Source organism: Pocillopora damicornis, chromosome 3 (genome assembly GCF_964200805.1).
Source record: "Pocillopora damicornis chromosome 3, jaPocDami1.2, whole genome shotgun sequence".
In the NCBI taxonomy this organism is placed as follows: domain Eukaryota; kingdom Metazoa; phylum Cnidaria; class Anthozoa; order Scleractinia; family Pocilloporidae; genus Pocillopora; species Pocillopora damicornis.
The window spans coordinates 25,535,407-25,551,007 of record NC_142672.1 but is presented as its reverse complement, the minus strand read 5'-3'; the positions used below and the strand labels follow the sequence as shown (position 1 = coordinate 25,551,007).

The window sequence follows — 15,601 nt, the reverse complement described above, 5'->3', positions numbered from 1 at the left end:
CATCAACTTTGTCAAGAGAAAATGAAATGAAGTGAAAAGAGGGATACACAGGCTTGTTGCAATTTGTGATCCACAAATGAGCAGACACGCAAAAGCATGGAATCAAAGTATTTGTACACTAGCGTTTTGTAGCATATCAGTCCTTTCTGTAATTCTTGCGATCAAGGAACATCTAGGTCCAGTATGTGTGGTGTCCATCGCCGGGCCATACAGGAAACCTTTTCCTGTAATGTCAGGGAGACGGCTCTCCTCTGTAAAACATGGCCCGTTTTCCGTCACAATGTTTTATCGGCTTCAATTGTGTAACAGTGAAACTTAAATGACACATTTTGCAATCGTGGAAAACTTCTCAGTAGCAACTAAACTTGAGTCAGTAAAATCACAATAAGGATTACATTTTGATTTATTTTTTATTGACTTATTCCTATTGCTAGCCTTTTATCATTCCCAAAATGTTTGGGACAACAAGGAAAGGATTTACGCTGTGTCTTGTTGTCATACTCTGTTGTATCTTGAGACTAAGCTAAAGCCGTATCCTGTAAAAATGAAGAAAACAATTATTCCGTAAGATTATAAAGCCCCTTCTAATGTAAGATGCATGTAAGTCGCACACCCTTCATTGGCCCATGTTCATGAGAATATATCGAGGACCGACCAAAATAGCCCGCTTTACCTTTAGTGTAAGTTATCAGCGGAATATTATTTTAGAAGAAGCAAACGCTGAGCTTTGTACGAGCAAATTTATTTTTCGCCTTAGGTGACCAAATGAGTCATGCTTAAGTTAGGAAAAGCCATTAATATAGGAAATTTTGGGGTTTGACGATAATTTGACCTGACAGTCGACATTAAGTCAGTGTCAAACTCAAATCTTCTATGTTTCCGCGGTAAAATTGTTACTCGCCTAAATTTATGTCCGGTACCAGTACGTCTTGATTACTCAGGAGCACATAGCCTCGCAAGCCTCTTTAGTCATGAAGTTGTTTTCATTTCCTTGGCACCCTCCATAAATGAACTCTTTGCACTCCCCAACCGCCGGGTCAAAATAGTAGCGGGGCATATATGCCTTGCATAGACCATATTCTGGTGGCAGATGACAGATGTCCGCGGCTTGCACTGAGACTGAAGAAAATATTAAAAAATATATTTACTTTCTGAAATATCGTAAACAATCTAATAGCCATGTCTAGGGATTTAGGCTGCTAATGAACGCTTTCTTTTATAAATTCCTCTTTCCCTCCTAACATCAACATAATTCTTCATTTAGGACATAGAATTGTCCATGTTGTTCTTCCATACATTGTGAAAGCGGATTCACCACGGTACTGATATCTATTAGAGCTTGGTTGTGATGTGATAACGGTAGTAATTCATAGCAAATCATGTCTCTATTCAAAGGGCATCTATCAATTTCTTTTTTATCAAAACTATAACAAAATTCTCGAACGCGATTGGTTAACACAAGCCCGATTTGAGCACTAATAGGAAAGTGTCATTCTATGTAAGTGGACAACAAGCCAGGGAATTTTTGAGCATTCGTTGATGTGCAAAAAATTTAACGGTGGTGTCAAAATATAAATTCGTCTGATGGTTTTCTCGACTTATTTTTCAAAAACGGAACTGATATTCTTACAAAGACAATGTGACGAAATCATCCCAATCGTCCTGGCATCTCTATTAAAAGCTGAATAAATTCAACGAAATTTTTAGTTCTTTTAGAGATGTAAGTTTACTTACCAGAGTTGATGATAATGACGATGAGCAAAATTTTCTTGTCCATTATGTAATTTTTATCAGGCAAAATCTTTGAAGAAAGCATAAAACAGGAAAGTTATCAATTAATATATGCGTTCTGATCGGTTCATCACGTACCTACCCATTTGCAGGGGGACGCACGGCGCCGTTACCAGAAACCAAAATCAAAATGAGGAAAAAGCTCACAAGAGTGCTTTTTTTACAATCCGTTCTAAGTTCATATACTTGAAGGAATGCTTAAAGCTGCGAACGTTTTCAATATCATTCCTTTGATTTCATGACCATATGAGATAACCAAATGTAAAGAAGTTACGAGGCAAAGTTAACCACATCTTTAACAGGTCTTAACAATAAAGTGGAATTCAAGTTTGAAAATTAGGACAAACGAATTTCTTAAATTGCCTTAGAATCTTGTGCTGCACCCTTCTCTTACGATTATAAAAGACAAAATCTAAAATGTCTCTAGAAAGGTAGTTGTGGCATTTACTAAAATTCTAGATGTAAAAACGAAAAACAGTACGACTTACTGTTCTTGAAAGAACTCTCGTCCTTCTGTACCCCGACTTGAAGTAATAAATGAACGTGAACGTACAGCTGTGGCTCTCTGTTCAGAAATAAACTCGATAGGTGGCATCATCTCCTTATGTCTCATTTCACTCCTAAGATCTAGTAGGTTATTCTCCTTTCTGTCAGGCACACATTTCATTCAAGAAAAGTTGAAAGAATTTGGGGTTACATCGAGATGAAACCTTCCAGCTGAGAAAGTGTTTCTTTATTCTCATCTTGTGTTACTGTATAATGTATTTGAGTTGCAAGGAGAATTTGCATGTTCATCACTGCAGAGCATAGAAATAACCTTGATTAAGGAGGCCTTGTTATCAGATGCGACTTTGGTAATTACATCTTGATATAAAAAAAATTACAATATTTGCAACGGAATTTTCTAACGAATAACTGTTTCATGGAACGTAACCTCTCATGGTAGAAATTGTTGAATTGTTCCCTGCAGATTCTTTTATGGAGCCTGACGAGATAATGCTAAAATTCAAACATAGCGAAATTGAATCAAATTGAACCAGTTCTACAATATTTTTCGTACACCTAGAAACTCCAGGACTTTTTCTCCTTTACAATGAACATCTGTCACTTTCCTTTTTTCTTCTCTAGTGTATCTGTTTTTTTCCTTTTATGTCATATTTTTTTTTCATTTCCGTTTTATTTCCAGTGTAACTAAATTAAGTTAGTAAAGAAAAAAATCGACCCGTCTCGATTAGCACTTGTTATGGGCAGGTCAAAGGAATATCTTGTAAATATGTAAGAAGAAAAAATAAAATAAAAGTATGAAGTGTATGATGGTTCTAAGGTTGGTTATTTGTGCGCTATTACAATCTACATATCACTGACAAAGGATTCAAACTCTCCTTAAATGTCTTGGATAAAAGGTACTCACATTGCTAAGTACTGATTGATTTGATATTAAACAAATTTAAAAAAAATAAATTATTTTTAAATTACTTTGTTAAAAATTGATTTTTAAAAACAAATTTAAAAAAAAAATTTCTTTTATAATTTTAAAAAAAAAAAAATTGATATCTTGATATTATGAAGAAATTACAATAATTGCAACGGGATTATCTAGCAAATAATCAAATCTGAAATTAAAAAAGTTTCGTGGAACGTAACCTCTCATGGTAGAAATCGACGAATTGTACCCTGATGGTTCACAGGTTAGTTACTTGTGCGCTATAACAATCTACATATCATTGACAAAGGATTAATACTTTTCTTATTTGTCTTGTATAAAAGATATTCACTTGCTAAGTACTGATTAAGTTGGTATTGAACGATTAGTAACAGAAAATTTTAATTTTTTTTTTTAAATTATTTTTTAAAAATCATTTTTTAAATTTTTTTAAATAATTTTTTAAACAATTTTCGAACATTTCCTTTTATAACTTTTTAAATTTTTGAATTTTTTTAAAATTACTTTTTTGGTTTTTTTAAAACAATTTTTGATTACTCTATTTTTTTAAAGTAATTTTTTAAATAAAACAATTTTTTTTAAATATAAAATGGCAGCAGAGATGGCAGCAGATGGCGGACGAGGAAGCAAGTTTGAAAGTTGCCCGTAAACAGCCTAAAAACAGCGAGTAAAAGGGATAAGAATCGAGCACAGTTTGGGGAACAGTAGTAATAGGAGCAAGAGACGAAGCCAAAACCTGCAAAACCTTTTTTAAAGAGAATGGTTGCAATCCACGAAAATAATGACGGCATGACGAATGGATGGCAATCAAAACCCAGACGGAAATGGACAGTCCAAATGGACGCCGACTTATTGTGATGCAAACGAGAAGCAGCGGCCATGACACAGATGAACCAGCCAGCTATCCACTTGATAGCAACGGTAGGAAAAAAGGCTGTATTACATTTAGGATGGCGTTATGGGACGCGAAAAGCTATGATGGCTTTGGATTCTCAATTCAGAACTTACGCGATCAAGCGGCAAGACTCGGAAAAGCTATGGATCAGGGCTTAGACAATCAAGCAATGACTTCTCAAACCGAGGGACATGTAACTAATTATACCCAAGTAACTTTTGTTTCTTTGGATGGTTAGACGGAAGCGAATTCAGAAGTGTACACTACGGATTTATTCAATCGCGAAGAAATAGAGAGGGAATCTCAATATGCTAATCTGCATGCAACATCAAACCAAGATTTGCATACGACTAGTGGCACTCATAACTTCCTAGGGGATGATCAGACAGAGCGAAACGAGAACAATGCTATGCTTGAATGTCTTCGAGAGTTTAACACTGTAAACAAACCATTTGTCATAAGGTGGGGGAAACAAAGCGATGAAACTGCAATTTTCTATTCAACATCAGATATAATTGAGGCCTATGACGAGATCACAGCTTGGAGAAAAAACGTACTCCTTGTGCCATACAGCAGAGCAGGAAGGGATTTTATCGATCAAATTAATCTGCATATCAATGAGTGGAATAACAGCCCTGACAATCAGCATGTCACTGAAAGCCGCCTTTGTACTCCTATCTGTCGCACTTCAAAAGCCAAGCCATAAAGTCTGAAGCCAAAGACCATCAAGAAGTTCTATCTAAACGTCTTGTTCTTTGGAAGGATGGCGAGATCAGGAAGTGATTACGCTAAGGGAGGATTATTCAAGTCGCATTGGAAAACTCAAGTCTTTGGACCCACCTTGGTAGATCCGAGGTCTTTGCTAAGCTAGTGCTGGAAGGCCAAATCAACTTAGCGCTGCCTTTTCTAAGAGAGACGTCTAATGGGGGCGTGTTAATCCTTTTGGATTAGGGGCTTGAAGCATGAATGTTTCCAAATTTCTAGACTAACCTTTATGCAGTAATTAAAACAGTGCAAATACAAAACGTATGTTGATGTTCAGTGATTTCATTCTAGTTACATTTTCCTTAACTTCCTTTCAGTCAACCGCAACAAATCTTTTAACCGATTTACATCTATTCATGATCGCGATGTTGATCTCTGATGACTCTGAGCTTCCGATATCTTGTTATCGACTGTTTTTTTTAAGCGGTGTAAAAAAAATAGAAATCTTCCTTAGACTGATGCGTATTTTGTTTGCCTTGGAAGAAGAAAAATCGGCGATCTCTTCAAACAAATTTACATGACGGAAAATAGTTTTCTAAAAGCATACCTTCGCGGATGTTTCACTGGCATTATGCAGCCTTATCTTCGAGGAAACTTTGCTTCATGATCTCGATGCTGTTTAAAAAGTTCTCTAGTCATCACGACAAATTATTACCAAATATACAGATCCGGGTTGTTCGGATGTAAGTTATTAAAAATTGTTTTTAAAATTTCTTTGTTTTCAGTAGGCCTCTTAAAAATGATCTGTTTGTTTATTCATTTCATTTTTTCTCAAGGCTCAGTGAGGGCTCAGTCAAAACGGGAAACAAAAATGTTTAGGGAGGAGAAAAAAGATGCTAGTCTCACTACACCATGATATCTCTGTTTGCTTCAGTTTCTTTCGCCGCCACATTCGGCCGTGAGAATCCGTGAGTGTGACTGGGGGCTCATTATGTTCGAACAGAAGTCTTAAGTCGAGCCTTTCAAGGTTTGTTCTTGCAGCCCGCGTCTGTCAAAGAATGCGAGACGAAAACAGCGTACAGAAATAACACAAATTACCGTTAACTGACCTGACCTTTGGCGATTAGTACCTCGTTTGCTTTCCGTCTGTCATTTCAACAGACACGTACGTAGATCGCATGCATAGTTGCGATGAATCAACGAAAATTGCAAAGCGATCTTGATTTCCTGTATTTAACTGGATTTCAATCAAAACTACAGTCGAAGGCGAATGATCTAATCTCTGTAGATCACCATATACTAACAATAAAGCGGTTTTTTGGCCCAATAAAACATCAAATAAAACCCTGAGTACTGCTTCGTAATTAAATTCGAACAATTATTAACTGAGAGTTAGGTGACCTAGCAACAAAGTTCTGTGACGTCATGAACAAAACTAACAACACAAAGAACCCTAGTGGAGGCTTCCATGCAAATAGAGCAGCAGAATTACTTGAATACTCCATCGCTGAGCGATGTCAATGAAACCTACCTAAGGGTATGTAGTTCGTTTGCACAAAATTAACTCTTTAATTTGGATCAGCTTTCATTAGTTGATTCTTTGTTTTGTCGAGATTTGATGAGAGAGATCATATTAGCTTGCCTTCATCTAGTGTGAGTCTTCAAGAGGTTTGGAATTTTGGCTTCAGGGTTAAATTATCAAGAGGTGGCTTTCAAACGGGACTCTATTTCTCACTATGTAATACTCTCTCCATATTAGAGGATCAAATTGATGAAGGCAACTTGATCGACCTTTTCGTAATCAACTTGTAACGGCAGCGACAGAATTTCGTTGCTAGGCATGAAAGTATACTAAGAGTAAGCAGGGTTGTTGGTTTCTAAACAAGATTGAATACACATATCGATTCCAACAGCAAAATACTGGATAGTGTTTTATGATAGTTTCAAAGATATCGAATTCAGAGAAGCGATCCTTTCCTTCTCTGTATACTTCCGAGTTATTTCCTCAAGCCGCTCATTGAAAGTTTGTCGTCATCTCTTCGTAGAAAGTGTTTCAAGTTACCTTATTTTATAAAGTGTCGGCAAGAAAACAGAGAAATGGTGTATTTACAGATGTTTAATGTTTTTCTTTTCTTAATTTTAGAATTTAGAAAGACTGAGGTGTCTCAGCAGTTACCAAACCAACGTTTAGTGGTTTCTCGGAGAGTAAGCACGCAGGAAACAATGGATGTAAGTCATTTTGAGTATTTCTCACTTGATTTTGTTAGAGAAGTGTTAAATTACAAGTTTATATAGATGTAGATGGAGAAAATTTTTCGGCTCTAATCGGCCAGAAAGACTGTCATTCTCATGCAAAACGGATGCAAATTTGTATCACGAATGAAAATTACAGATTACACGTTCCCAAATAACACATACAGTTGAATGTCTTTTGACGATGACCTTGTCAAGTTTTAATTTGAACATTCAGTTGAATACCAAAAAATAAAGTTAAAGCACGCACTGTCAAAATTTCATCTGTTTTGATTCATTGTGTTTTATTCTCCATGTATAATTATTATTGCGACTTTTTCAGACAACAAATTGAACTCACCCCACGGGCTCAGAAAATTCACTGCTTACTTTTACCAAAGGGAACACAAATTATGTGACTACTTACCCATAATGTATCACACAGACACCTGCTTAACGCGGTGGAATGAAATGCTTTATCATGTAGTACAATTACCTATAACTAATGACCTCGATGTCATTGGCACTATTATCGTGACCATCGCTCGTTACAAACGTGTTGATAAATATCTTACTCGCTAAGTAGAGAGAAGGTCGCATCACATACGTTTTTTCGTTCCTTCGTTGCTTCGTTGTTTTGTTGCTTCGTTGCTTCGTTGCTTCGTTGCTTCGTTGCTTCGTTGCTTCGTTGCTTCGTTGCTTCGTTGCTTCGTTGCTTCGTTCCTTTTGTTGCTTCGTTCGTTTCTTTTAACTTTTTCGTCAGTCAGCTAACCGTTAAATTTTTACTTTATATCCTAATTATAGTCTTGGAGACAACAATATCAGCTCGAAAATGAGGACGAGGCGTTAGTCAAGGCACTTGAGCTTTCCCGTCTGGAGCAACAGGGCAGCCAAAGAGCACAGACACAACCAACAGTTGAGCCGCTTCAGACTGAATTTCAACGAACCACTCAAGCTTTGGGTCCAGATTTAAAGAGTACGTTGACGTCGGTATTTATGCTTTCTATGAACCTCCGCACTGTTTATTTCCAAATTGTAGCCTTAAATGCCTTACACTTCATTTTCCATTGATTGAACCAAATAAGCAAACTTTAATCTTCTAATGTTGACAACCTACATTTGATAGATAAGGGAATTTGTTTTTATAAGTGTGGCAGAGTTTCTTCTCAAATATGTTGGGCTTTAAAGGGAAAACAGGTCGCAATTCGCAAGCTGGAACCAAAAAGGCAACTCCACTTTGCCTGCCAAACAACTGTAAATGGGATTCGAGCTCAGGCCAGTACATCAAAACAGGAGAAATGCGAACCTCACTGTATGTGGTAGATGAAGCACTTGAAAACCTCCGGAGGATTAAAGGTAAACTGTAAACTTACTAATCAAACTTACAACATATTTGCATGCTAACCCCGTTCTGGCTGATGGTCAGCGTGACTAACGTCATTAAAAATTGTTTTCTTTATTATGTCCAAAATGGTGCAACTTTTTAACTTCTCGCTTGAATTTTCCACGAACAATTCACCAAAGATGGATAAGTCACAATATGAAACGGAATACCTGGAGATTTGATAATTCCTGAGGAGGAAGAATTAAATAGATATAGCTCAAACAATCGAACGTTGCGAAATAAATTTTCATTTTTTCTTAAGTTTTTTTCCTATGCTCATTGTACACATTAACTATGATAAGAGAAGAGAAAATGAAATGAAAAGAAGGATGCACTCACCTGTTGCAATCTGTGATCTACAAATGAGTGGACACATAAAATTATGGAATCGAAGTATTTGTACCCTAGCTTTTTGTAGCAGACCAGTCCTTTGTGTAATTCTTGCAATCAACGATCATCTAGGTCCAGTATGTGTGGTGTCTATTGCCGGGCCATACAGAAAAGGAAAGTCCTTTGTACTCAGCGAGGCCTTCAATCAACCACAAGTATTCCCTCTTGGGCATGACATGGAACCGGAAACCATGGGAATCTGGTTATGGATAGTGCCGGACAAGTTCAGGGTTTGCCGGATCATTATTTTGATTTTCTTTTGTTATTTATAATAATTTGGCAAGGTATGAAGATGTAATCGACATATTTCTCATAAGGATGCTAAAGGCCAGGAAATCACAATAGTGCTGCTGGACTCTGAGGGAATTGATGCAGTAACTGAAGAAGGACGTGATGATAACCAGATCTTCACTTTAACAGTTTTGTTAGCCTCAGTTTTGATCTACAATTCACAAGGCGTTCCAACTAGGAGTGATCTTAAGGGACTGGAGTATCCTTTCAAATGCAATAACAACAACGAGATGTTTATTTTAACCCTAGAAGGTTTTTTTAAACTGCAATTTAAGATTACAAGTCAGTCAACTATCTGTGAAGAAGAGAGCCTCTTGAAGACAACTTAGTGAATTTTTAAGGCGGGAATCCAAAATGGTCATTGGCTACTCGAACTCAAGACTACCAGAACTGTACATATAAGAATCCGTTACAACAAAATAAATAATTTCATAACAAAATAGACAGCTGTCGGTTTTCTCTCAGAGTGAAAAATAGTTTTTCCGATAATAGCAATGTTGAGTTCATTAGAAATTGAAAAGTGTAAAGCTTGTCTGGAAACAAATGGGAAGAACCCGTTTTGGCTTAGGCTACGATAAATACTGATTAACTCGAAGATCAGGATCCTGAGGTCAGGCCAAACTCAGTACAAACACCGAAATTGGCCTATTAATATTTCTTGTACAATCTGGACAATTTTCTTTAATAAATATAGTTTCATTGTGAAACTAACTCATCGTATTGAGGTGCAATCAACAACAAAGCAGGAGACCAAGAGAAGCCATCGGGACTCAGAGTATTTCCATAAGACCTTTCCTTTCTTCATATGGCTACTTAGGGACGTAACACAAGCAATTCCAAAAGGCTGTAGCAATGTTAAGGACTACTTCTTGAAAAAGGTGAGTTTGAGCATAACTCCTGAACGAAATATTGAATATAGTCTGCAGTTCGGAGGGCTATTAATTGATGAGTGAAAGCACAACTTCCACAACTGTCAAAATATTGCCTCCTTAGATTACCTTATCCATTGTTATTTCATCAAAGAAAACTGTATATTTTGTTTTGGAAGGTATTTAAGGTTCAGGATTCATCAGCTGTTGACCAAGAAAGTCAGAAAGTAGCTGAAAGCATCTTAAGCTTCTTTCCTGGTTTCGAAGCATTCGCTTTACCTCCTCCCATCGTCGACCTTGAGGTGTTAAAAAGTATCACTGAAAACAAAAGTCTCATTAATCCTTTGTTCATCAGTGGGTTGGAAGATTTCAGAAGTTTGGTGAGGCGAATTCTGCTCCCCAAAAACAGCGTTAACGATGGAGAACTTGTCACCGGAGAAGGTAATGGAAGGTTTTGTGCAACCTTTGTTACACTTTACAGTTCCATCCAGATCGCGACTTAGTGCTGAAACAGCCCAGCTCTAACAATGACGATGGCATATTCTCACCCTGGACTGAAAATAAGCTTGAATGGTCCATGGCTTTGAAACACATTCAATCAATAGTGGACCATGGTTTTACTCTTTACTCACAAAGCATGACGCAGATTATTGTTAGTGTTATATCAGCGCAAGTACAAATTTATAGTTCTTATTTAATCAGGCCTTGCAGTACTGGTACAGCTCTACGTCCAAGCCATCAACACGCCTGGTATGGTCCCGAATATTCCGAACGCCTGGGATCAGTATGTGGAGGGGAAATGTTCTGACGCAATGAGAGATGCACTTAATACTTATGACACCACCATATCATTACAACTGAAGGATAAGTTACCGTGTGATAGTGATCGACTGCGAAATGGTCATGGAATGGCACTAGAGAACAGTGAAGCCCATTTCATGGCGGACATGGCAGGAACATCTACAAACACAATCGAGATGTTTCTGAAAAATTTGAAGGTTAGGCCTTTATTCGGGTTGCATGATCCTTGATGGAGATATGTCTCAGAGTATTTCTTAATTATTGCTTGTGCAATCTATAACCCAGACTGACATCTTGTAAAATCAACTTGCGAAAAAAAAAAGATGAAAAAGGAGCTTTTTGTTATTAACGTTTAGAGTCCATCTAACTCGTATCCACACTGCAGATATGGCTCACGGTACCAAGAAGTGGAGATTAATCCACTCAATGTTTAGGAAAAGTTATGTCTCAAAAAGATAAAGAAAATAGTAAAGCAAGCAATGCACTAAGCTTATTCTTAAACAGGAAACGGTTTTTTTATGAAGGAGAGAAGTGCTAACATTCTTGCCAACTCATGTTTGCGTTACTTTAAGCTTTTTCCTAGTAAAACAGGTCCAAAAAGCTCAAGGAGGCGTCAAACGAAATCTTCTCACTTCCCAGTTTAATATCCTGTTCTACTGTATCGTTATTCTCGATTTAGGAATCGTTGAGTCAAAGGTTTCGCTTATGGCGAAAGACGAATGCAGAAATGACCAGAGAATTCTGCAACAACCTGCTCGCAATGCTCAAAAAGCAGCATCTGGACCCAGTAATACAGCAACTACAGGGAAAAGAGGGAGCCAAGCTTTCCTTTCATGAGATTATTGGAAAATACAATCTGATTAAAGATGACTACCACAAGTCTGCAATCGGCGCAAAAGATGAAATTGAGGCGGTGTTTTTTGAGTTTCACCCAGTAAGTAAATTCAGGGCTTAAGTTCTCCTATATTCAGTAATGTTAGTCTCTTTACTCAGTCTTATCTACAGACGCATTCATCCTTATGTATCGTTTGTTCTTTAAAGTCACACACGTAGGTTCTTGGTAGCCTGGCTAGAGCACAGAGTTTGCTTCCTGGCTCTCATTGGTTAGTTTAAAGCCCCCTGCTCGCTTCCTGGTTCTCATTAGTTAGTTTAAAAGTACATTGTTCGCTTCTTAGTTCTCATTGTTAGTTTAAAAGCACAGTTCGCGGATCGTTCCCGTGTGATTGCTTAGTAGGCGTCAATTTCACAGGCTTTTCCATGGAGTTTTGAGTTTGTTCATACTCCTAGAAAAATGCTACTGATACATGCAGTATTGGTCAGTATTCATCTATATGTTAACGGTTAACAAGCTGGTGAAGAAAAAAATCGACGTGGGTTGCACTCAATGATTTTGACTTACTGTATCCAAAGAGAGGAATCCTACTTTTGAAATTAAGATTCTTTGATTTCTTTTTTTATCGTTTTTTTCTTAAATGTGTGCTTATTTGTTGTCTTTCTTGAGGCATTGATGAAAGAGCAAGAGCAATACATGAGCCTCTTACAACAGCTGAAAGACTACGATGAAAGACTGACCAAAGAATTGGCTGCCAAAGCCTTTCAAGAGCAGGAAAAACAAAAGCTTGAGGTAATGCCCTTATCATGCTTTGAAATTATCAGATTTCCACATTGCTTGACTAATTATGAAATCCTTATTCGAGATAACTCTAGAGGAGGAAGTCTATCAGTAACAGAGTAACTGCAACTTCTTTCCCTCCCTTGTGCTCAGAGTAATAACTGACGGATCAAGAAGCCAGAATTTGAAAATTATTTGACCAACCAGGGCACGCCTATTTCGATTAAACGCATGATCTGACGCAATCATTTACCATTTATACAGGACGAATTCGCATGATTATTTGAAAACATGGAATATCAAACTGATTTCATTTTTTTCGCCACTTCTAATATCGAAGGAACAGCAACAGCGTTTGCTGCAAGAGAATCGTCAAGTTAAGAGAGAGGTAAGAAAGACTTCTGTTCAAAACATAGATATTAATCGAAGAAGCATTTCCTTTTTGTTGACGTAGTCGCGTCAAAAGCAAGATACACAATGTACGATAATCAATTTTCTCTCTGGTTCATCACATGAATCAACACTTTGTTGCTTTATCCTTTGGATTATTTCTGAGTGTATTCTCCCTATTTTCTTGCGGAAGGAAGTGGGAGATTTTGGCGTAAGAAAACTAACTCGTAACCTTTCGCAGAGAAACTTTGACACTCCAATAACGTTGCCATGTTTAACTTGTTTCAGTATAGTTGCTCCAGTGATCATAGATATGCGCGTGTGCTGATTGTTCGAGCATTGCGTCATATCTCCCAATAATCACCTTGCGCGCAGGGGTGCTAAATTTCAAATGGCTTGCCCGTGTTTTGTCAACTTTACCCAGTAAGTGATAAGTGCGATCGAAAAAATTCAATCATGATCATGAAAAGCACAAAATATGCGGCTGAGTTTGGAGTAACCCTTTCCAAAAGAAAGATATGAAGTGTTGCTGATTGAATGAGATATATATACCAGTTGAATTCTAGTGGAAACTGGCTGCGTCTCAGAGGTTTTTCAACAAAATTCCCTTTGCCTTCGACGAATAATTATTAAATGTTAACCATTTCGTTTTGGTACACTGTTGTTGAAATTATCGTGCATTTTTATACAGATGGAAATGTTAAGCGAAAGGCAAAACGAGGAGAGAAAGAAATTCCGGGAGCAAATGGATAATGATCTTCGAGTCCAGAGAGATCAGATGAACAACATGATGGACGCAAATATGCAACAAGCACAGAGGGAAAGAGAGCAGTTTTTGCAAGAAAATCAGCAAATCCAAAACCAGTTCCTTGACATGCAAAAAAGGAACGAGGAAAACCTCAAGATGATAAAAAAGCTGTCTAAGTTGGTTGAAAGGCAAGAGGAAGAGAAGAGAAGAGAGGAAGAGAAGATGGAAAGAACTCAAGCTGCCATGGAAAAAAAGGAGAAGTTTGAAAAGATGGAAGCAAGGCACAGAGAAGAAAAGGAAAGTCTACGTCGCGAGATGGAGGAAAAGCTTGAGCAACAACGCCAAGTTTTGACAGAAGAGTACCAAAAGGCTGCTCAGTCTCGAATGCAAATGGTGGAAGAAATAGGAAAAAAGTTGGAAGACGTTGAAGACGAGCTAAAGAAAGTCAAGAAACCAGGCTTTATTAAACGAGCTGCCATAAAAGTGAAAGATGCGATAGCTACTGGAGCTCGAAAAGTAGAGGAGAATTGCGTAGTAATGTAAGAAATCACAACATGACCCGCAAAAATTGAAAGAAAATACTTATAAAAGTGATTGGAAAGAAGATTCTCAAGTTATATTCGATTCATTGTAATTGACGTCTTTTAAGATATTTCACCTTGACGAATAAGTCGCAGATTGTCAATGTTTTTCGTTTTTGCAGCTGTTTTTAAAATAATTCGAAAAGACAAAAAATGACAAAAAAAAAACCTAAGCTAGACTCGCACACATGATGATTAGAGCTATATACGACTTCACGTTGTAGGAAATTAATGTAGAAGTAGCTGCAAATATGGTTTTTTAGAGGCGATTTATGCTGAACAGAATATATCACCTTAAGTTACCGCTGATACCTGGATTGCCTTTGCAGTTTGGATTTACTGATTTTCCTCTTCCGCTCGACCACGGTGTGGAGTTACTTCGCCCACACCCCATATTTCAAAGAAATTGATACCAAAGCAAAGGGTCTGATGTGGAAACTATATCTAAATAAAGCTAAGATGACTGAAAATGCCAGCACGAAGTTATGCACGAAACGCCAATGAGTCGTTTCAGAAGAGTAGCTAGAAGAGTCAATAGCATGCTCTCGGTATAGTACCAAAGACTTTAACTAATTTCTCTATAGATTCATATGTAATAGAGCAATAAGTAAGATATCGATGTCCAAGCTTAAGATTTATAAATTTGTGCAGTTGCCACATTAAAACAATTTTCTTAGGCCATTTCTGCGACTATTTGAGTTTTTTCGGTCGGCTTGAAATTGGCATAGCTTGACTTGGAGGAGGCAATCTTACACTGTCTACAAGCCTTAAAAATGCCTGTTCTGTTTAGAAACACACTGCTTTACTGCAGCATAATTTCTCTCGGTTGACCCCTCTTTTTTTTTGTAAAACTCTAAAGAGGAGCCGGAGCGCGAACTCGTTCCAAAGGAAAAATTACGTAGCTATCACTGGTAACGTGATAATCGCCTTGAAAGCTTGTAATATTTTTAGTCAATACCCCTTCCCGAGGGCCGCCTTTGTCATTAAATCAGCACAGAATTGTTCCTTTTAATCAGTATAGTGAATCCTCTTGGTTAAGAATTATAAAAGCATGTCTTAAAAGTTGTAATAGCTGACTCTCACTCTTAAAGTATTGATGTCATCGACAATTCGCCCTAGCTTTCCCAGAAATGTGCCATTGTTATAAACCAACTAAAGTTCTACTCTAGTGGTTACATGCACCAGATATTCTTTTTTTGTTTTAGAACAAAATACTTCAAACCTGGAAAACGCTTTTGTTTTAGTACGAAATATTTAAAACTCGGAAAACGCAACGAAATATGATGGGATTGGAACACAAATCCGTTGGTGTAGTAGTAACTGGTAGTCTGTAATAAACTTTTATTAACAGCTTGCCGACTGCGAACAACATCAAGTTGATCCGAGGTCGACTGATTAAATCATGCGTAACTGTCTAAAACTAAATTATTACATCATATCCTATTTATCAATCAGTTTACATGAGTAA

General features: G+C 37.3%; 3 protein-coding genes across 4 annotated transcripts in view; 2 read left to right on the top strand and 1 right to left on the bottom strand.

Moving 5' to 3' along the window:
* LOC113684642 (guanylate-binding protein 5) overlaps positions 1-14,814 on the top strand; it is a 41,253-nt gene extending 26,439 nt beyond the window's left edge. Inside the window, exons 1-13 of one of the 2 annotated variants that reach the window (XM_089201433.1) lie at positions 6,268-6,372; positions 6,979-7,064; positions 7,872-8,043; positions 8,256-8,423; positions 8,914-9,071; positions 9,159-9,331; positions 9,827-10,010; positions 10,181-10,442; positions 10,704-10,999; positions 11,482-11,736; positions 12,304-12,426; positions 12,755-12,802; positions 13,496-14,814. In XM_089201433.1, coding sequence (XP_089057559.1) covers positions 7,059-7,064; positions 7,872-8,043; positions 8,256-8,423; positions 8,914-9,071; positions 9,159-9,331; positions 9,827-10,010; positions 10,181-10,442; positions 10,704-10,999; positions 11,482-11,736; positions 12,304-12,426; positions 12,755-12,802; positions 13,496-14,095 — 2,445 coding nt within the window. In that variant the 5' untranslated portion in view covers positions 6,268-6,372; positions 6,979-7,058 and the 3' untranslated portion in view covers positions 14,096-14,814. Of the gene's footprint in view, positions 1-6,267; positions 6,373-6,978; positions 7,065-7,871; positions 8,044-8,255; positions 8,424-8,913; positions 9,072-9,158; positions 9,332-9,826; positions 10,011-10,180; positions 10,443-10,703; positions 11,000-11,481; positions 11,737-12,303; positions 12,427-12,754; positions 12,803-13,495 lie in introns of those variants that run through there. The other variant, XM_089201432.1, reaches the window with a different exon arrangement.
* Positions 395-2,518, bottom strand: LOC149049050 (PI-actitoxin-Aeq3b-like). The gene is made up of 4 exons (XM_089201477.1): positions 2,280-2,518; positions 1,735-1,801; positions 902-1,119; positions 395-536 (listed from the first exon to the last, which is right to left on the bottom strand). Exons 2-3 carry the CDS (start codon positions 1,775-1,777, stop codon positions 938-940), a joined length of 225 nt encoding a protein of 74 aa, XP_089057603.1. The 5' UTR covers positions 1,778-1,801; positions 2,280-2,518; the 3' UTR covers positions 395-536; positions 902-937.
* Positions 6,318-15,601, top strand: part of LOC113668049 (guanylate-binding protein 6) — a 36,912-nt gene continuing 27,628 nt past the window's right edge. The window contains exons 1-2 of the mRNA XM_089201443.1: positions 6,318-6,372; positions 6,979-7,064. Coding sequence (XP_089057569.1) covers positions 7,059-7,064 — 6 coding nt within the window. The 5' untranslated portion in view covers positions 6,318-6,372; positions 6,979-7,058. The remainder of the gene's footprint in view (positions 6,373-6,978; positions 7,065-15,601) is intronic.

What these genes read in the sequence shown, in the direction of transcription:
- LOC149049050 (XM_089201477.1), bottom strand. Translation starts at nt 1,777, where the DNA reads ATGGACAAGAAAATTTTGCTCATCGTCATTATCATCAACTCTG. An exon ending in CGTCATTATCATCAACTCTG is followed by an intron (nt 1,120 to 1,734) that starts GTAAGTAAACTT and finishes TATTTTCTTCAG; the next exon opens with TCTCAGTGCAAGCCGCGGAC.